The 21,347-nt window shown below is 42.2% G+C and overlaps 1 protein-coding gene across 2 annotated transcripts in view; it reads left to right on the top strand.

The window, feature by feature from the left end:
- The window catches only part of usp34 (ubiquitin specific peptidase 34), a 92,120-nt gene that overhangs the window by 44,787 nt on the left and 25,986 nt on the right, over nucleotides 1–21,347 (top strand). For both annotated transcript variants that reach the window (XM_080722227.1, XM_080722226.1), the window contains exons 19-50: nucleotides 549–638; nucleotides 1,229–1,324; nucleotides 2,811–2,893; nucleotides 3,788–3,942; nucleotides 5,053–5,166; nucleotides 5,435–5,534; nucleotides 6,853–7,015; nucleotides 7,673–7,799; nucleotides 9,265–9,415; nucleotides 9,897–10,000; nucleotides 10,107–10,322; nucleotides 10,661–10,786; nucleotides 11,634–11,756; nucleotides 12,788–12,871; nucleotides 13,158–13,244; nucleotides 14,274–14,474; nucleotides 14,789–14,871; nucleotides 15,030–15,070; nucleotides 15,206–15,330; nucleotides 15,485–15,637; nucleotides 15,942–16,046; nucleotides 16,152–16,207; nucleotides 16,513–16,817; nucleotides 17,112–17,275; nucleotides 17,996–18,061; nucleotides 18,217–18,363; nucleotides 18,873–18,929; nucleotides 19,028–19,105; nucleotides 19,695–19,789; nucleotides 20,147–20,319; nucleotides 20,740–20,890; nucleotides 21,156–21,234. In XM_080722227.1, coding sequence (XP_080578353.1) covers nucleotides 549–638; nucleotides 1,229–1,324; nucleotides 2,811–2,893; nucleotides 3,788–3,942; nucleotides 5,053–5,166; nucleotides 5,435–5,534; nucleotides 6,853–7,015; nucleotides 7,673–7,799; nucleotides 9,265–9,415; nucleotides 9,897–10,000; nucleotides 10,107–10,322; nucleotides 10,661–10,786; nucleotides 11,634–11,756; nucleotides 12,788–12,871; nucleotides 13,158–13,244; nucleotides 14,274–14,474; nucleotides 14,789–14,871; nucleotides 15,030–15,070; nucleotides 15,206–15,330; nucleotides 15,485–15,637; nucleotides 15,942–16,046; nucleotides 16,152–16,207; nucleotides 16,513–16,817; nucleotides 17,112–17,275; nucleotides 17,996–18,061; nucleotides 18,217–18,363; nucleotides 18,873–18,929; nucleotides 19,028–19,105; nucleotides 19,695–19,789; nucleotides 20,147–20,319; nucleotides 20,740–20,890; nucleotides 21,156–21,234 — 3,898 coding nt within the window. The remainder of the gene's footprint in view (nucleotides 1–548; nucleotides 639–1,228; nucleotides 1,325–2,810; nucleotides 2,894–3,787; nucleotides 3,943–5,052; nucleotides 5,167–5,434; nucleotides 5,535–6,852; nucleotides 7,016–7,672; nucleotides 7,800–9,264; nucleotides 9,416–9,896; nucleotides 10,001–10,106; nucleotides 10,323–10,660; nucleotides 10,787–11,633; nucleotides 11,757–12,787; nucleotides 12,872–13,157; nucleotides 13,245–14,273; nucleotides 14,475–14,788; nucleotides 14,872–15,029; nucleotides 15,071–15,205; nucleotides 15,331–15,484; nucleotides 15,638–15,941; nucleotides 16,047–16,151; nucleotides 16,208–16,512; nucleotides 16,818–17,111; nucleotides 17,276–17,995; nucleotides 18,062–18,216; nucleotides 18,364–18,872; nucleotides 18,930–19,027; nucleotides 19,106–19,694; nucleotides 19,790–20,146; nucleotides 20,320–20,739; nucleotides 20,891–21,155; nucleotides 21,235–21,347) is intronic.

The raw sequence follows: 21,347 nt of genomic DNA, 5'->3' as shown, positions 1-21,347 counted from the left end.
AAACCTTGGTGTGTCCAAAATCGTTACCTTTCAGGAAATGAGAAAAAATACAATTATGATAATCTGTGCTTCAATGTAGTTATACAACTTTTCATTGTTTATATATATATATATTTACAGAGCCCACAGACAGACTTTCAACCTTGCATCCCTATTTTGGGCATGTCATTAGCAACATGAAGGCTTGGGGAGATTGGCTATGTTTACTGCTTTTGTTTGAAACTGTCATAAAACAAATGATAAATGATGCCATTCATTTATGACAAAACAGAACGAGATGAAATGTGGAGATGCAAGGTTTCTGCCCAGACAGTGATGATATGGATGTTTTGACAGATTTGACAAATGCAAACATATCTATTATTATTCATTACTGGACCGGTTCTCGAGATATGCAGTGGAAACACAGACAGATTCTGTGCATTTATAGACATGCAGTACTGTAGATAAATCACACTCTGGGTAAACATTGAAAGTAGAGATGGAAAAATGTATCTCGCATACTGTAAAAATGTTTAAACAATTCACCTGTTGTATCTCACCGCCAGATCTGTGGTCGTCTCGTTACGTCTACTACCCAAGCTTTTTGGCACTTTTCAACAGTTTGGCTCCAGTTATGACACTCACTGGATCACCATGTAAGTGACACATCCGCTCTGTTGACATGCACATGTATTCTTAGCTTTGTAAGATCTGTTAGCCAGATTTGGAAAATTCATATTGAAAGTGTGTAATGTGTACATAATTTCAGCTATTTAGTTATTTATTGTAGCCAGTCCAAAGTGTTGTGATGTGTGAAAGTTCTACAACTTGTGAAAATAGTATTTCTTTTGAAGCACAAGCAGTAATCTAAAAAAAAAATAAAAAAAAATGGGAGAGGTATAGATCTTTTACTACAGTCAATGAACACTCCAAAAAAAGTAAGAAATAAAACCTTCATCTGGTGTGACATGTCATGCACTCAGTATGATACATGCAGATACATCACTCATCTACATAGTAAACACACTTCTTTCTATGCCGTTTGTCATGCTTTGTAGATTTCTTGTTTCATAAACACAGTTTTCTTGGCCTGGTTACATGAAGGTTAAGTTTAAAGAAATGAAAATGAACAAAAACATAAATATCATGAATCTTACCCACATTTCCCTGTGATGTTTCTTGTGTGGGAGTGTAAGTTGGAGTTTGTATTGATTGCACATTTGTTTTTGTGTGGTTTTTGTCTCAGGTGGGCGGAGAAGGAGCTTCACATGATGAAGCTGTTCTTTGAGAACCTACTCCACTACATCCAGGAGGTTAGGGAGCAGAGGCACAAGTTTGCACTGTGAGTATACTGCAATATATAACCAGTAAGACTCCCTAATCGGGAGATAAGCGACCGTGAGGTTGCATACACAAACTTTAGAAGTCAATGCTAGGCAATCAGGAGGGAATATGGGAAACGGGACAGATCCATGTTGATGACATGACTAGAGATATTGTGTACCGCTTTGCGTGATTTTAGGGCAAAATCTGTAGGAGCAGGGTCCAAAAATGTGTTTCGCAAAAATCGGTCTGATGTTGGCTCTAGATGGAACAGATGCATGTTGATGACATGATTGTAGAGATACTGTGTACCGCTTTGCGTGATTTTAGGGCAAAACCTGTAGGAGCAATGTTCAACAATGTGTTTTGCAAGAATCAGCCTCATGGTGGCGCAAAATAGGGCCATGTGAGAAATGAGGGGTGGAGGTTGTGTTTTGGCAGCCAGGAGGTGTGTGTGCAAAGTTTGGCATGGATCGGGGCAACAGTGGCGGAGATATGAGTAGGGGAAAAGTGTGACGTGACGGACAGACAGACAGACTGACTGACTGACAGACAGACAGACAGACAGCCAGCCGGTGGAGGTTTTGATACTGTGTTAGGGTACAGTCACACCAAACTACCTATGAGAGTGGATTGCTGATTCCGCCAATACATTTCAATGAGAATGGAGCGGTATCCTGCAAGTAGAGGATTTCTGCAAAAGAAACTCCATTCTCATTGAAATGCATTGGCGGAATCGGGAATCCACTCTCATAGGTATTTTGATGTGTCCGGAATCCGGAATTCGAAACGTACTTGAGTAAAAGTACAAAAGTATTGGTATGAAAATGTACTTAAAGGTACCAAAAGTAAAAGTGCTCATTATGCACAATGTCCCATTTCAATTTTTCAAAGATTGTAGATCGGCTATTTTTAAATGGCCGAAATATATATAAGGCTGAAGTGGTTTGTAACAATAATCCAAATCTACAAAGTAACTAGTAACTAAAGTTTTCAAATAAATGTTGTTGAGTAAAAGTACAAGATATAGTCAACAAGATATATTGTCAGCTTCCTGTCTTTTCTTCCTCTCTTAAATGTATCTCTAAATAAATACATACCGTACATGAAACAGCCGATAATATTTTTTTCTATCCATCGATCGTTTCAAAGAATTTGATGGAAACTATTCTTTTCTAGTTTTTCTTCCTGCCTAGTACTTGAATGAAAATCCCTGTTTAGAGACATTAAATAATATGCACCTCCTCTGTAAAAAAAAACTTTAAGCAGCTGTGATAGTTGGTAGTGTGCAGAGATGTTAGTGTTTAGTGACTGCACACAAATCTGTTTGATTTCTCCAAATTATTGCTTTGTCCATTTCAATTTCCCATGTCTTATGGATGTGTTGTTGATTTGCCCGCCCTCTCCTGGATGGAGGCAAAAAGCCCCTGACCCAGCTGCCTTTTCCTAACTCTACAGTACAGAGTAGTTGAATGTCTGTGTGTGTTTGTTGTCCACCTTTTCAGGTATGGCCACAGTGCAGAGGTCCAAGTCCGTCTGCAGTTCCTCACCTGTGTCTTCTCCACGCTGGGCTCCCCTGATCACTTCAGTAAGATTCACATCCACCAATAAAAACTAAAACCATAAAACCTATGTTTTTCTTTTTTTTTCCTTCTTCTTTTTTCCCCCCCAAAGAGTAATGGTTCTCTCCCTCTTGTGTTGTGTAGAGATTTTAGTCAAAGATTAACTTGGAGATTAATAACTTTTTTTTTGTAAAGAATACTTTGTTCATCTCTTCCTGTTCAACGGTGCATGGTCAGATAACGATGTTGAAAGACAGAAAGCAACCTGAGAAACTTTAACCTCCTAGAACAATGACTCAGGGACACTGCTTACTTAGTGAGCCAGGCCGGGAACACTGGGAACCATTCAGTGTCACACACAAAAGGATGACATTCAGCTGGTTTGATTCATTATGGCCAAGTTGTAACTCTAGAACTCCTATTTCTCACCTGTCAAACTGCATTTGAATCTAAACATTTTTTTTTTTAGCCAAGCCGGATGTCAATGGAGATCTTATGCCTAACCCCTAAATTAACCATTCAATCGGTTAAATGTCAAACGTATTGTAAACATTGTAAAATAGAAATGTCATTCATTGGTTAACCACTAAAGACCAATATACTTCACCATACGACTAATGGCGAAAATAGATCTAGAAGTTCACAACAGGTCGTATCGCAAAATCTCAGCTATTTTTGACAATTAAAAACACATTTGAAAATGTGCCCACATTAGGGACAGCGTGGTTAATGTGGTAAATGAATGGTCATTATCACGTATAATGTGGTGAACTAGATCATTTAACTCCATCATATAATATAAGCACACCTCGGTGGGATTCCAAAAACAGAGTGGGAAGTAAACACCAGCTAAAGTGTGTGGGCTCCTCCTGCTGTGTGCTCCCTGTGTGATGGTGTCCCGTGTGCTGTGCGTCTCTCAGGGCTCAGCCTGGAGCAGGTGGACATCTTGTGGCACTGTCTGGTGGAGGACGCTGAATGTTACGACGATGCCCTCCACTGGTTCCTCAATCAGGTCCGCAGTAAGGACCAGCACGCTATGGGCATGGAGACATACAAGCACCTCTTTCTGGAAAAGGTCAGAATATGGACACATGTGTACGCGCGCACACACATACACCCCATGGAGGTTTATAAACATGGGGTTCTGCAAAAAGCTGGAAGTCCTAAACACTTCTGGTGATGTATTTAACTCATTTAATGCCAGCCTATCACCACTAGAGGGCGCCCAGTGACCAGAGAATAATAGAGATATGCTGGTAATGCATGCCCAAGCCCTGGAGCCATGACTTGCCAGAACACTTTCCTTTGTGCATGTACAGAAAGAGGATGAAGTTAGCTTGAAGTTAGCTATTGGCTACCAAGCATTTTAGATTTAGATTTTCGTCAACTTAGCCATGATTAAACCTTGCACACCTCATGCATGGGAGAAAAAACAGAGAAAATGAGCTCTAAAGATCCTGGATTGCATTGGAGTGGATGGTAAATATCAGCAAATATCGGCAAATATCGTCCTCTGTAAACAGAGGACAAAAAAAAAGAATTGAAAAAAAAAACTTTTTTTCAATTTTTTTTTTTTTTTTTTTTTTAATTAAAAAGCCGAACTAGTTCGGGATCGGCACCCTGGGATGCGATAATAAAGCCGAACTAGTTCGGGATAGGCACTCAATGAGTTAAGGAGTGGGAAGGAGGGTGAGGAAAAATATGTAATGTAATATCATCAGTTATAAGGCACAGAATAATCACAGGAAAAGTGGAATTTGATTAGCACGTGTGCTCAAACTCTGCAGGCATTTTGTGTAGGAGCGAGACAGAAAGAAAATCACCAACCATATAAACTCAACAAAGTTCCAGTTCCAAATAGGGCTGTGACGATTCATTTTACTTGACGATTAGTTGTCAAGCAAATAACTGCAATCAACAACTTAATTATGTTCCCGTCGTTGAAGCATTGGAACATTATGCATAGAAATTACGTTTATGATTGGCTTTTTTAGCTTTGTGCTCACAAAAAACAGGGAAAAGGGGATTTATCTCAAATAATTGTGATTAATCGATTATGTAATAATTTGGACAGGCCTTGTTCCACACAAAGCCCAAACTGTGATACTAATACTAGTACTGATAGTGGGATACTGAAACGTGTGTGTGTGTGTGTGTGTGTGTGTGTGTGTCTGCGTGTGTTCAGATGCCCCAGCTGAAGCCAGAAACCATCAGCATGACGGGCCTCAACCTCTTCCAGCATCTGTGTAACCTGGCACGCCTGGCTACCAGCACCCTCGACAGCGCATCCAACTGTGAGGTACTAACGTTCCTTTACTCATATGGTCAAACACCACTTTCTTAACCGCAGTACAGGAACACAAATTGTAATGACGGCAGTAATAATGCAATTACCAGTGGTTTGCTGTCTTGAGCTTTGTATTTGTGTATTCCTGCGAGTAGGTGGTGGGACGCTACTGTATGAAAATTTAATTTCAAGATTATTGTGGTCAAAAGAATTGAAACATATCGTAAAAAAAAAAAAATGCAATTTACGATATTATGGTTGTCTGTCTCTCCGTCTGCAGCTGTGCGGGATGGACCAATTGTGGGGCATTGCCCTGAGGGCCCAGTCAGCTGACATCAGCCGCGCAGCCATCCAGTACATCAACTCCTACTACATCAATGGTCAGTAGCACACTCGACTCGAGCTGTATTGCAGTTTGAGGAAATGTTGGTTGTGAATCCATTTCTCAGACGCCGTTGGGCTCGACTGTGAAAGCACGAACACAGGAATAACTCTTACTCCACATACAATTAAATATTCAGAAACCAAGAGTTGCAACCCACCCTTCTCTGTTCTGACACAGTTTTACCTCTAGTAAATCAAATATGACATGCACCATCTGCTGGGTGCTTTAATATCCCGAGCTCCCCTAGGAACATGTTAGTAAGCAGTAGGGCTGCACAATTATGACTAAAATGTTAATCCCAATTACTTTGAGGAATATTATAATCACTATTGTAATCATTATCAATCATAATAATTGATGATGATGATGATGATGATTTGTTTCCACCTTTGTTACACATTGAGCTTGTCTTTGCTGTATCTGGGCCAAATATAGTATTTAATGGCTTCTGTGATTTAATTTTGCATCTCTGAGCCTAATGGTTGGAGAGATGGGATGTACAGTGTTAAAGTGATTGTTAACCTCTGTGTAATGGTAAGGAGACTAGGGCAGGGCGTAACAGCTGACCTAAATAAGATGTTTGAATTCATTGCCAAGTGTTACGATCACATAATGTGAAAACCTAAAATAAAAAAATGGCAACTACGAGCTCACAACAAGTTACAAAGCGCACATAGTGTCCTCTTAAAACTGCTATTTTCGGCAAAGAGATTTGGTATAGAGGAACAATATCAGCAGACCTAGTATAGAGCCCTGGGGGACCCTGGCAGGCCTGGTTAACCTTTATTTTTTATTTTATTATATTCAGACGGCTAACCATGCTTCCTAAAGAAATGTTGTCTCTGTGACACTTCCTGGGGCCACAATCTGCCTCTAAAACTATTATTTTTTATCTGAGAAGTTCTGTCATTGGTCGATAGACAAATAGCCTGCCCAATAAGCGACCGATCAGGGTCGCCTCTTCGGATTGGTTAGACCTGTCTGTCAATCCTTTCAGCCCCGGGTCGGCTGGTTCATGCATCAATGAGCTGCTAGTGAAAGAGCTTCTTACTGCTTATGTCAGCAGAAAACTACATATAGCAACTTTAAGTATAGGGTTTATGTGGTTAATAATGCTATACTTTACCCATTAAAGAATGATCCTATCACACAAGGATTTGGCGGCCCCCCTGTAGTAACTAACTCTAAGGACCCCCTAGGGGTCCTGGACCCCCTGCTGAAGACCCCTGCATTAGAGAACTACTGCAGGGAGAATCCATGAAACTATCGAACTGGAGTAAGTTAAAAGATATATTGTAACTGTCGCTCCATAGCTGGTAAGACTGGTCTGGAGAAGGAACAGGAGTTCATCAGGAAGTGTATGGAGAGTCTCCTGATGGCCTCAGCCAACCTGGAGAAAGACTCTCACACCAGCCTCATCAGCATCGAGAGGGGACTGCTCATGCTCAAAACACACCTGGAGGCCTTCCGACGCAGGTATGCACACACACAGACACAGGACCAGAGTGTGTATGTGACTTAGGGATGGAAAATAAAATCGATTCATAGATGCATAAGGATGTGGACATGGGCCATTTTGAATGGATTCACTTTTGTTTTCCTGTGTGTTGGTACAGCTCTCTTTATTTTTGAAAGAGAGCTGCATAATGTTTGTGCTTCTTTTGTAGTTTGTTTTTTATTTAGCTAATTGCTCAGAGCAGACAGATTTTGGTTGGTAAGCAGAAGAATTGAGAAGCTTTTGAGTCAGTATTATTTTACTAAAAGGACTTTTTCCTTTTCCTATTTTCCTTTTTTTTTTTGCAATGTCGATGTTGTCAATTATAACTTCCAGTTGACAGTGACACATCTCTTCCATTTGTTTTTATTATCAATAAAAGATAATGGAAGTAAATGAATCTGTTTTCATTATGGATCATTATAAAGCACTTTGTTAGTCACACAGTGAGGGGGAAATAAATCATTTTTTGACATCAAGATGATTCGGTAATCAATTAATCATGGAATCGTAGCCCTCTGAATCGGAACTGAATCGTCAGGTTCCTAGAGATTTCCGCCCCTAGGTGGCTGCACAAAGCAATGTACGGTGTGATTAACCGTTTCCTCTCATCCTGTTCACCCGCTCTCCTGTGCCAGGTTCGCGTACCACCTGCGACAGTGGCAGATCGAGGGCACGGGCATCAGCAGCCACCTGAAGGCTCTGAGTGACAAGCAGTCTCTGCCCCTCAGGATCGTCTGCCAGCCCGCAGGTCTCCCCGATAAGGTACAGTCATGAAGGGACGTGGGCCGCCTGGTAGAGCTGTCAATTCAGTCACAGAATCGGATTCCGGTCCAGAGCTATTAAAATGGTCAACATATGAATCAGGACTTTGGTCATTATTAACCCTTTTAGGCCTAGAATTATTTAATGCTTTAATTATTGAAAAATAGCAGATATACAAGCTCACAGTGCGGTACCGAGAGCTATTTTTGAAAAATCGTGAGAATGTGTGCAGATCTTTGAATATATATTTTTTCAAAGCAAACTTTTGTAACTCAAATCTCTGCTTCCAGGTCTGAAAGTGCAGCATTGTGCAGATTACACTGTTCGGTGGCCAGCATAATCTGAGCAAACAAGGCCATGCCATGTGCATTTAGTTGTATGCGCAAAACGGAAAGCTTGCTAATATTCCCAGATCAAATATTTATTGCCAGTTTGTAAATTAACATGATGTGGAAGCCAGTATCTGATTCTGCTCTTGTCATGAATAAAGAATGAGTGCGATCATAACACATTCCTCACACTGCAGCACAGCCACTATGACCAGCTAGATGAGGGGATGGGCGAGCACAAGCAAAATAGATAGCTTAGGTAGATTGGATGATTGTTTAATTTTTATTTTTTTGAAGCGGTGAAAACCGCTTCCAATGAGTGGCTTTGTGAGTCCCATGCCCATATATGGTCATTTCAGTCCAGAATGAACAGGTTTTTTCAAAAACAAAATGTGTGTTTAATGTCCATATATGGTCATCTCAGTCCAGAATTAACAGGTTTTTTCAAAAACACAATGTATGTCACCTCATGTCCATATATGGTCAGTCCAGAATGAACAGGTTTTTTCTGTCCCGTACGTCCAGAATATCAGTCCAGAATGAATAGGCTTTTTCAAAAAGCAAAATGTGTGTCCCATGTCCATATATGGCCATTTCAGTTCAGAATGAACAGGTTTTATCTGTCCCGTCCGTCCGTCCGTCCGTCCGTCCGTCCGTACGTACGTACGTACGTACGCACGTACGTACGTACGTACGTACGTACGTACGTACGTACTGTATGTGTGTAGTGTCCGTCCCGGTCTGATGATTGGATACTTTGAGGATTGGTCAAGCTTCACATGACAATTCGGCCCTCCAGATAAAATCATTAATTCATTCAGAATATAAAGAATGTATAGATCACAGAGTTCATAACTCTAGAATAAAAGTTCACCGCTTCACTTCAAACCGAGGTTTGATTTTTTATTAAATACATAGGCTGAGTAGTTGCATCAACAAATCACATTGTTTAAAATAATTCATCTTGTAGTTGTTATGGGACAGTGATTCATGTCCTTTTTGTTACCTAAAAAAAGCCTGAAATCCTACACAATGCCAATGTTTCCAGATGCCAAATTTATATGAGGAACCTGCTATCTCATCTGCCTTTTCCCACACACACTCACACGCATGTTATCACTTTTCATTGTTCCTAGATGACCATCGAGATGTACCCCAGTGACCAGGTGGCAGACCTGCGTGCCGAGGTCACCCACTGGTACGAGAACCTGCAGAAGGAGCAGATGAGCCAGCAGGCCCAGCTGCAGGAGTTTGGACAGAGCAGCCGGCCACCTGCAGACTTCCCAGGTCACTGCTTTAGTCCTTGTTAAGCCAAGACAAAAGAGATGAAAATGTTTGAAGTCAGATTTTTAGCAATACTCTTAACCCATTAAGTAGTTCTCAAACGAGGACCCCCAAATTGATTCCTGCTTTTGATTGGTTAAAAAAGGCTTGGGAGGGAAAAGGTAGACCAAGTCTCATGTCACCCAAAGACAGACAAAAATGTTTACATTATCTGGAGTCTAATTTATTGATAATTTATGCAAGCATTTTGAACATGTCTGTTGACGAGGACTAAACCCATACACTGTTCGGCACCCATGTCAAAGTCACGACTGAAGATCTGAAGCACTATCGTCAGTATTGCTGCACACCATTAATATAATGGCAGCCACTGTTCAACTTTCAGACTTGTTAGAGATTGAACCTTCAATCAGTAGTCGGTCTGGTTGATTGATGTGATGACTTGCTTGCAACCTGATTGATTGATGATGTGATGTCCTTTCAGCAGGGGGTTTGATGGGACCAGTCAGGATGATCTCTTCTGGCCATGAGCTGACAACAGACTATGATGAGAAGACCCTTCATGAGCTGGGCTTTAAAGACATGCAGGTGACACATTAACCTTTCATCTCCTCCGACCTTGTTGTTGGAAAAAACACTGTCTGAATCCAATCTTGGTTTCTTTAACCCAACCGAGCTCCTGTCCCGTCTCCAGATGGTGTTTGTGTCGCTGGGTGCCCCGCGGAGGGAGCGGAAGGGGGAAGGCGTCCAGCTGCCAGCCTCCTGCCTCCCTCCCCCCCAGAAGGAGCACATCCCCATGCTCCTGCTCCTCCAGGAGCCACACCTCACCACCCTGTTCGACCTGCTGGAGATGCTGGCCTGCTTCAAACCCCCCGTCCCCAACGCAGATAGAGCCCTGGAGAGCCCTGAGGTGAGTATGTGTGGTGCTTCTCTTGATAGGTAGAAATGGTGGATGAGGGTGTCAAACTTTCAGAAGTATAAAGGTCTGAAAGCCTCCATCTGCTTAATGATCTCTTCTATGAAAGGTGGTTCCTGCTCTCCCACCAGAAAAGCACTCAACACAATTACACATGCCAGCTTCATCTAATTTCTCTCCTATTCCTCTTATCATTCTCGCATCAATCTCTGTATATTGCGCTGCTGTCAGACATGTTCTCTCGTGCAGCTAAAGTAGTTTTCCACACGCAAGAATAAAGCTGTACCAAATTGCCAGATAATTGTGTGTGTGTGTGTGTCTTGTCCATGCAGAGTGCACGGTGCGAGGAGCTGCATCTCCATGCAGAGAACCTGTCTCGTCGGGTCTGGGAGCTGCTCATGATCCTGCCCACCTGTCCCAACATGCTGCAGGCTTTCCAGAACATCTCCGATGACACGGTCAGTCACCTGTCCACCTGCTACAATCAATTGACCCGGTGTAGCTTCACTGAGACGACTGTTATTTTAAAACTACGCTAACATGAATGCATGCATTTTTCTGCACCGGGATTTAAGATGCCAATTATCATAGCATTAGTGCTGCGCTCTACTCACAAACTTACAGTACACAAGGAATTGAACTGGCTGTGTTTGTGTCGCGGGGTGTGTGTGCTTCACAGGACCGCAAACACAAATTGAACTGCAGCATCGAAATTGATGTTCCACCCACATAGTAAAGTGTGGCATTAAGTATTGCTATGCTACTGTTGTTTATCCCTACCACAAAAAGCACTATCAATGAAGCTATTGCACCATAAAGATCGATGCAATCTCCGCATAGCAGATGCACGTTATTTATTCAAGTGTATCTATGCCTCTATCTGCCTATGACAGAACACTAGATTAAGGGTTCCCAAAGCGTATCAGGACGTCCAAAACGTTAATATATGACCTGCACTTGGAATTGTAGGCATTGCATTTAGTTTGACTGGGTTCCGCAGATACATATTGTGGAAATAGCCGAACTACAAGCTCACACCACCTCCCAGTGTGAGGCGTTGTGAGCTTGTGTAGTTCGGCCATTTTCACAACGTTTGCCCCTTTCTAACATAATATTCGATTTGGCATTTAAAAAGGGGTATACACTTATACTGTATGTTGGTTCATTTACCGTTGAGTCTGAAAACAATGTTGCACATTTAGCTAATCATCCGAGGGACCCCACCAAAATAATTTGGGGACCCAACCCCCAGTTTGGCTATCCACTGCACTAGAATGACCTCTGCTATTCATCTGCTGTTTTTAGAGCGGTGAGGGTCTGTGTTGGAAGGACCTGCTGAGGATAAAGAGTCCTCACAAGCTGCTGTACGCCCTGGAGATCATAGAGGCACTGGGAAAACCCAACCGCCGTATCCACCGAGAGTCCACGGTGAGAGACACCACTCATACCATACATTAGGATTCTTCTCGCATAATCTTTAGCCTCATAGCATAATTGCCCAAATAATCTTCGGGCCAAATTGCCATTTTGTGCCTAGCTCTTCTAACACTGCTGCATCGTTGTGCCTTATTGCCTATGTGCCAAGCCAATCAGAATGCTTGTAGCATTTCAAAAACTACTTGGGCAGAAAGTGCTTTTAACTCATTGAATGCCATTTCAAGATGGCCCCCAAGTACCAGACTGCCACTATCCTAGATTTCTAGTGCACGGATCAATTTTTAGTGCACGGATCGTGCACGCCCATGCACCATATATGCATCATATGTGTAGTACTTTTTAACAGCTTTCAAACAAAAAAATCCGCTTGGAAATCCGTTCAGGCATTCATGAGTTACAAGCCTTCAAAGTCAGACAAAACAGCCATTTTTGACATTTTGAAAGATGTGTTTGTTTGTTATGGGGCTACACATGCAATTTCACAATTGCGATCATGCCTAATACATTTGAGGCATTTTTAGAAATTTTTTTATAAAAAAAAATTTTGAAAAAAAAAAAAAAAAAGTTTTTTTTTTTTTTTTTCAAAATGGCTTCCAACTCGGGAAACTCGGGCTCTGGCAGCCTGGGAGTACTGTAATAACTCGTGAAACTCGTGCCTTGGCAGTCAATGAGTTAAGTCAACTTGGGCAGAACGTTTTTTTTTTTTTTTTTTTTTTTACGAGCTGAGAACATTGGCAACAAGGCATGATGAATCAGCAGTTTTAGGAGAGTAGAGTTAGGCTGATATAAATAAAGGCAGATAAACATGACTTGGGCAATTATGCTACTGCATGAGGTTAATGAAATGTATTATAGCTGGTTGTTATTTTTTTTGTCCACAGGGCATAGTACCTCCACACACATACTTATAAACATTAACATTCTACTCTGTTGGACACTTTGGGGTTGTGTAGTTTAGGGTTGTCCACCACGAGGGCATACTGTACACCGTAGTGAAGTGTGAATTGTTTGTCTCTGTCCAGGGGAGTTACAGTGACCTATACCCAGACTCTGATGACTCCAGTGAGGACCAGATCGAGAACAGCAAGAATACATGGAGCTGCAAGGTAGAACTCGTAAATAACACATTTATCCTAAAGCACATTCCTTTTCCAGGACCTTTGTTGGAATCAAAAACAGGTTAACATAGCAGAAATAACATTAAACATTGTGATTATGTGAGAGCACTTTAGCTATTCAGTGTTTGGATAGTATCTTTCATTCTGTGAATATGTCAAACAGTTTCATTGTGGCGTCCATGAATTGCTGAATGTTCCTGCCAGCTACTAACTAATGACCCGCTCTATAGTGGAGTCCTTGTGAAAGTCACCCACTTCTTCCTGTTTTGTCCAGTTTGTGTCTTCTGGAGGGCTTCAGTTACTGCTGGAGATCTTCAACTCGGGCATCCTGGAACCCAAGGACCAGGAGTCCTGGACAGTGGTGAGGGAGTGTATTAACCACTATCAACCTGGCATCTCAGTTTTGGTCATGTCAATATATTTTTTACTATTTTGAAAAATATACCAATAATTGGTGCGTTGTTCTGGCGCTGTTCATTAGAAATGTCATCGTGTTATCAGTTTTTTTTAGAAATGTCATCACGTTATCAGTCCAAATAAGGGTACACAAGCTCTAAGGTATATTAATGACATGTTTTAATGTTGAAGATGTGTGGTGTGTACTTTTAAGATTCACTTTGGACTGCAGGCTGACGTTCATGCATGTAGCAGCTTGAGCTATGATTGGTCTTCTTTTGAAGGGACAGACACACAGACAAATCCTTTTATAGGCGGCATGGCTGACTGTAGGGAAGGGAAATCTAAGTGATAGTGTGTTACCTGCCAATAGGGGTGTAACGATACATTATAATAGCGATTCGATACATATCACAATACATGGTTGACGATACGATACATGGACGATATTGGTTCATTCATGGCAATACGATACGATTCGATTTAATTATTTAAAATCGATATAGTAACTATTTAGCAAAGAAATTAAATCTGTGTGAAAGGTGTGGATAGTGCAGGTTTTTAAGGGAAACATGTATTATTATGGATATAAATAAGTAAACACAGTGATTATCTGCAAAATACATGGACATTGTATATTGACAAACCTGCACCTTGACATGAACCCAGAGATTACACACATTTATCGATAGACCAGTGTAGCTATATGGAAAGGAAAAGTAATTAAACCCCTCCTTTTAATTTGTTCTTCTTAAAAATGCCAAATACAGTGGACAAGTAGGTAGTATCGATACAATCGATTCTTTACACTGCCGATTCGATACGATACAAAATAAAACGATACGATTCGATTTTAGCTGTTTTCATTTCGATCTACTTCGATTTTTTAAGTTAAAAACGATATTTCGATACAGTTACTATATCGTTACACCCCTACCTGCCAAGCTTAACTGTGAATAACTCATAATTATCATGGGCTGATGTCTCCCCTCAGTGGCTGCTGGACTGTCTGGCGTGTCTGCTGAAGCTCATCTGTCAGTTTGCGGTGGACCCGGCAGACCTGGACCTGGCCTACCACGATGTCTTCTCCTGGTCCGGCCTGACCGACAGTCAGCGCAAACGTGCCTGGCCCAGCAAGTCCCGCAAAGCTGCGGGGGAACACGGCAAGGGTCTCCACATCCCCCGTCTCACCGAGGTAAAAGGGATATACTGTAGGAGTGGTGCTGAACCAGAGGAGGAGGGAGGGGTCATCAGAGAGGAATTTTCTTTTTGGGCGGTATGATGGGTGGAGGTGATGGTTTCGATGAGACTCAAGTGGCCTATGTATATTTTGTAATCATCGAAATCTACAAAGTAACTAGTAACTAAAGTTTCCAAATAATTGTAGTGGCTTAAAAAGTATAATATTTGCCTCTGAGACAAAATAAAGGTACTCCGGACAACGAAGTATACAGAGGGTGGTCAATTCAACAGAATAAGCGGAGCTCAAAACTGTAATTTCATCCCTAGGTTTTCCTCAGTTTGGTCCAAGGCACCAACCTGATCCAGAGGTTGATCAACGTGGCTTACACCTATGATAACCTAGCACACAGGTAAGAGAAGAGTGATCCTGTGCCTGTTGTTGGCTTACACCATTTATCGTTATCTTACACCATGTTTGTCCAACTATTTTATTATGTAATCATACGTTACTGTATTGTTAGATCATTTTCCCTATATAGCCAACCTGTTCTCTCTGTCTGTCCTACAGAGTTCTTAAGGCTCAATCAGATCACAGATCCCGTCATGAAGGTAAGGTTCTGTTCTCTTAACACTCTGGTGTAATGTCTCAAGTTTCAAGTTATCTTAAGCACGGTCTTGTTGTCAGTCACTCTGTGAATCTGCTTTGAAGAGTACCATTCACACAAAGTGTATTTATGGTAACAGTGACCCACTACTCCATGTGGCTGCTGGTGAGCTGGGCCCACTGCTGTTCCATGGTCAAGTCCAGTCTGGCTGACAGCGACCACCTCCACGACTGGCTGAAGAAACTCACCCTGCTGGTGCCTGAGGTGAGAACTATGATATTTAATATTTTAAGTTCACCTGCTTCTCTCACTTGGATGTCAGCCTACTATGAAGGGAAGGAACTTAAAGGTTCTGACCGACAATCCCAGTTTAGTTGGTAACGTCCTGTGTGTGTGTGTGTGTGTGTGCGTGCAACAGCCTGCAGTGAGACACGAGGCCTGTAACGGCCTCTACAAGCTCTCCCTGTCAGGCCTGGAGGGAGGAGAGTCAATCAACCGCTCCTTCCTGCTCCTGGCTGCCTCTACACTGCTCAAGTTCCTGCCCGACGCACAGGCCCTCAAACCACTGAGGGTAAGGGACACACAACATTTTTATTTAGTTTAGTTTATATTAGTTTTTTTTTTATTTAGTTTTAGTTCATAGCCTTTTGAATAAAATGTAATTTAGTTTTAGTCATATTTTAGTAATCTGAAAGGTTTTAGCGGTCTAAATAATATACAGTACGTATATTTTGCCATCATACGATCAACAAGCTCACAGCGTGTCATAAGTTACCGCGTTTTGAGCTTGTAGATCTGATGACTTGTTCTGGCGGTCGACCAGGAGACTGTGCAGTAACGTGTGTGTGTCTGTGTCTGTCTGTCTGTCTGCACAGGTGGAGGATTTTGAAGAGGAGCCTATGTTAAGGACTGGGTGTAAGGAGTACTTCTGGTTGCTGTGTAAACTAATAGACAACATCCATGTTAAAGATGCAAGCCAGGTGCGACCTTCAGATTTTAATAGTAGCATAAAGCTGGGTATTCATTTACAATGTTATTACAGAGCTGATCTCTCTCTAACTCTGACATTGATTAATTCTCTGTAGACCACCCTGTTGGACTTGGATGCTTTGGCCAGACACCTTGCAGACTGTATAAGGAGGTAAGAACAACTTTTTTTTCCCTCTGGGTATCAGCAGAATAAACTACCAAACGGTTTTAATCTGACAACAATGGTGAATGTTCTAGCCCATAATCGCTGTTTCCTTGATACCAAAATAAAGAATGCCTTGCTTGGTCAGCTGTTTGCTTCGTTACAGAAGATAGTTAGAACGGCTACCAACGAGAGAAATTACCTTTGTGTGATTCACTACGCCTGACACGCAATTTGGCTAACATGCTGACACAAGTGTTTGTAACCCTAACACTAACCCTAACCCAAGTGACCCTTGAGCTTCCTCTCCTCAGCCGGGAGATCCTGGACCAGCAGGACGGAGCCATCGAGGACGACGGCCTGACGGGCCTCCTCCGCCTGGCCACCAGCGTGCTCAAACACAAGCCCCCCTTCAAGTTCTCCCGCGAGGGCCAGGAGTTCCTGCGAGATGTCCACAACCTGCTCTTCCTGCTGCCCAGCCTGGCCGACCGTGCGCAGCCCAAGTGCAAGTCCCACGCCGCCCGCGCCGCCGCCTACGACCTGCTGGTGGAGACCGTGAAGGGCTCTGTGGAGAACTACCGCTTGCTCCATAACTGGGTCATGTCACAGCATATGCAAGGTGAGGACTTGGGGACTGTCGGCTTGCCTGGTCCAGCTACTGTATATTTGTTAACAAGAAAGCCTTCAAAAGGTGCTTTGGCCATCTGACCTTTTCACCACATTTTACAAGCCCAATTAATTAATATTTAGAGTTGACTCTGGTTTCCTGATGGAGCTGTCGAGCTTACCAACTGCAGCCAAAATGGATAAGCATTTAGTATTTCAAAGACACGAGCACTGTTGTACTACCACAAACTACCTTATCAAAACTAGCTAGTTAACAGAGTTACCTCCTGTGTTGTTTTCCACCCAGCCTCTCACGCCCCATACAAGTGGGACTACTGGCCCCATGACGATGTCCGAGCTGAGTGCCGCTTCGTGGGGCTGACCAACCTGGGAGCCACCTGCTACCTGGCCTCCACCATCCAGCAGCTCTACATGATCCCTGAGGCCCGCCAGGCTGTCTTCACAGCTAAGGTCAGTCACTGCCAGCCAGGGGTGGAAGAAGTACTCGCATGTGTTGCTTCAGTAATAGTATCAATACCGCAGTGTAGAAATACTCTTGTTACTCTTGTTAGTTAAATTCCAGTATTCAAAATGTACTTGAGTAGGAGTATTGGTATCAAAATATACTTATTACTGAAAGTAAAAGTACTCATTATGCAGTTATCCGGAATCGGGTCGCGGGGGTAACAGTTCCAACTGAGACCTCCAGATTTCCTTATCCTGAGCAACTTCCTCCACTCCCTCAGGGAGTATACCGAGGCGTTCCCAAGCCAGTTTGGAGATATTATCCCTCCATCTGGTCTTTGGTCTGCCACGGGGTCTCCTCCCAGTGGGACGTGCATCGAGGACCTTCCTAGGAAGGCGCTCGAGGGGCATCCGTACTAGATGCCCGAACCACCTAAGCTGACTCCTTTCCAAGTGTAGGAGCAGCGGTTCTACTCCAAGTCTCTCTCGGGTGACTGAACCTCTCACCCAATATCCATTAATTCAATGCTTCGTGGAGTGTGTAATTGATAGACAATATGTGATTTTTTTGGTCACAATCAAGGTCATGGTTTCAGGAAGTAGAGATGCAGATCAGATAGAGGAAAACTGTACATTTCAGTCAATGAGTGTTGCTAGCAGCTTGACAAATACAGATTATTAAAACTACATCGCATAAATGCTCATGCAATGTCTTTATATATGCAGTATGCTGAGGAGATCAAACACAAGACCACTCTGCTGGAGCTCCAAAAGATGTTCACCTATCTGATGGTATGTGGAAGAATTAAGAAATGTACAATAAGAACCTCATTCAATTAACCATAATCCCATGGTGGCCCTTTTTGTCAAACTCCCAATGCGTTTTCTGTGTATCTGAACCCTTCTAGCAGCAAGCACTCATGCTTCTGAACCCCTTGTATGTTTAGGAGAGTGAGAGGAAGGCCTACAACCCCCGTCCCTTCTGCAAGACCTACACCATGGATAAACAGCCTCTCAACACCGGAGAACAGAAGGACATGACCGAGTTCTTCACCGACCTCATCACCAAGATAGAGGAGATGTCTCAGGACCTGGTACACACACTAACCCTAACCCTAACTCCTCAAATGGAGTACAAGATCATCAGTACTTTGTTAAAACATGCTTCAAGAAGTGTTACCGTTTGTCCTAAAACATCAGAACGAGTTAGCTTCCTCTGAGCTGTCGGTTCCCCTTGCCAGATTTCCAATGCTTTATTCACCAGAGGGCGTATGATTTATGGCTGCAGTTAAAATAAGCCTAAGAAAATGTCACATTTTGTTGTATAACAAATATTATACTATCATATTTTGTAGCTGTGTTTGTGGTTCAAAAATCATAAAACAAGTGTATTTGTGATGATTTCAAATAAACCTTTTGAATAACTTAAGGCATTGTTTTTCTAAACTTAAACTTTTTCCAAACCATGATGGAAAGATTCCTCAGAAATAACTTCTGAGTTAGCCTTAGAATAAGATATTGTCACAATGATAACTCTACTGTGGCTCAATGGAGCTTCCTCACAATTGCACGATGAGAGCTCTGCTTTTTTCTCCCCTGTTAGAAAAACACAGTGAAGACTCTCTTTGGAGGCGTCATCACCAACAACGTTGTCTCTCTGGTAAGAACACAGCTCAATGTTGGGGGAGTGAAGGGTCGCTCTTTGTCAGTGTGTTGGGAGGACTGTTTTATTATAACAACGTTCTGCTTCTCCTCCAGGACTGTGACCACGTGAGTCAGACGGCTGAGGAGTTCTACACGGTTAGATGTCAGGTTGCCGACATGAAGAACATCTATGTGAGTGCTTTGTAAATTATCTATGGACTAGCAAGACAAAATCAAAACAAGAATCCAATGGATAACATTTTGGACCACTTAAGCCCTATTTCTTCCCATGCTTTCCAAAAACTTCGAAAATGTGTATATTTTCGCAACTATTTTTGCACTGATGTCAGACACGACAGAAACCATTAGATGTGTTATTTTTGATTGATAAAACAAAAAAGTTGCTGATCCAAATGTTATGCCCATATATGGGTCATGGGTGTATAAGAGGCACCCAGGGGACTCATGTGCAATCGGTGTTCATCATCATCGATCAACACCGATTGCACATGAGAACCCTGGGTGGCTCTTATACGCCCATATATGGGCATAACATTTGGATCGTTGGTGTGAGGGGCGTGTGGTTGTGGTGGCCTGAACTCTAGATGTATGTAGTTAAACAAAGCCCTTATAATTGGGCTTTGTACTGTACAAACACTATACTGTAGATGTATACATGTTTATAACTTGTATTGTTATGCATACAAGCGACGTGCTTCTAGAAGTGCTTTGAGATCTCCCCCCAAATAATTCCTCATATTCCTTACCTGTATCCCCTCAGGAATCTCTGGACGAGGTGACCATCAAGGACACTCTGGAGGGAGACAATATGTACACCTGCTCCCAGTGTGGCAAGAAGGTCCGAGCTGAGAAACGGTGAGTAGACAATATACTTTGGCCTTTTCCTATTTTAATGCTAGTGACAGATGTAGGACTGTGAACTAGCCTTTTTAATGCATTATTGTATTATTTGCTAAGTAATGGCCTAGCAACCACTAGTAACCTCTTACAGTATCAACCACCTACTCATGTCTGGTGCAGATTAATATGGACTGTCTTCTGGTTATTTTTGAAAGATTATTGATATTCCTTTCATGTATCAAACTTTATCAGTATGTATCAATTGCATCTTAAAAAATAATATTTTTACTTTTGTTTTGCTGGACTTTTGTGTGGCTGGAAAGTAGTGGATCAGATTTAGTTGACCACACGTTGTCGTTGTGTTAATTTCAGGGCATGTTTCAAGAAGCTTCCTCGTATCCTGAGCTTCAACACCATGCGTTACACCTTCAACATGGTGACCATGATGAAGGAGAAGGTCAACACGCACTTCTCCTTTCCGCTGCGCCTCGACATGACACCCTACACAGAGGACTTCCTCATGGGCAAAGGAGAGCGCAAGGAGGGTACGGACAAGACATGTATTTATTTACGGCAAGAATATCAGCATAATATGTAATCCTGTAAAATGCTATGTATCCATGGTTCTATGAACAGTTCAGACTACCAGAGATGCTGTGAAACATACTTCTACGACATTGCACACCATGTCTGACAGTTTGGGGCTATGAAATTCAATGCCTTTTTGTGTGATTTGGGATTGTTTCAATTAGTTAGTGCTGCTGTCCTCTCGAGGTGTCTCCAGAATGCCTGGTTTGGTAGTTGACTTTTAACCAATTAAATGCTCAGAAATGGGGAAACGAGTTCAAGTGGTCAATGAATTAAAAAGGTAGCAGGAGATCCTTTGGATGCCGTCACTACAATTCCATAGTAATCCCTGTATTTGGACAAAACGATGTGACTTAGAAGAGTTTGTATATTTACAGGATTCCGGGAGGAGGGCGAGGCCAAGGTCACGGAGAGCTACGAGTATGACCTCATTGGAGTGACGGTGCACACAGGCACGGCCGATGGCGGCCATTACTACAGCTTTATCCGAAATATCGTCAACCCACATGCCTACAAGAACAACAAGTGGTGAGCAGAAGAGTGCATTGCAGTAATCATCATCATTAACCTCCAGTTTAGACCGTGACCTCATTTAAAATCTGTAAAAATGAATTCTAGTTTATTAACTAAATCAATGTCACATGATGGTGAAAATGTGTTATAAACTTTTGTCTATTCATCCAATCTAATAGACCTTGTTGCTGTGGTTAATGCTGTGGTGTGATGGTTTTTCATAAGTCAAAGGGGTGAAACTATTAGACACCTTAATAATGTATCCCCCTCCTAACTCTAGGTATCTGTTCAATGATGCCGAAGTAAAACCCTTTGACTCAGCCCAGCTCGCATCTGAATGTTTTGGTGGAGAGATGACGGTAAGGGCTAACACCAGAGGGAATAAAACATATACTGTTAGTATGACATTGGCTTGGATTGCATCGGATTGCATCAGATTTCACTTGTGCGTGTGTGTGTGTTTTATCTTTCA

The sequence above is a fragment of the Nannobrachium achirus genome (assembly GCF_963921795.1).
Source record: "Nannobrachium achirus genome assembly, chromosome: 3".
NCBI classification, from domain to species: domain Eukaryota; kingdom Metazoa; phylum Chordata; class Actinopteri; order Myctophiformes; family Myctophidae; genus Nannobrachium; species Nannobrachium achirus.
The sequence above is the reverse complement of the archived record's forward strand: the minus strand, read 5'-3'. Positions and strand labels throughout refer to the sequence as shown.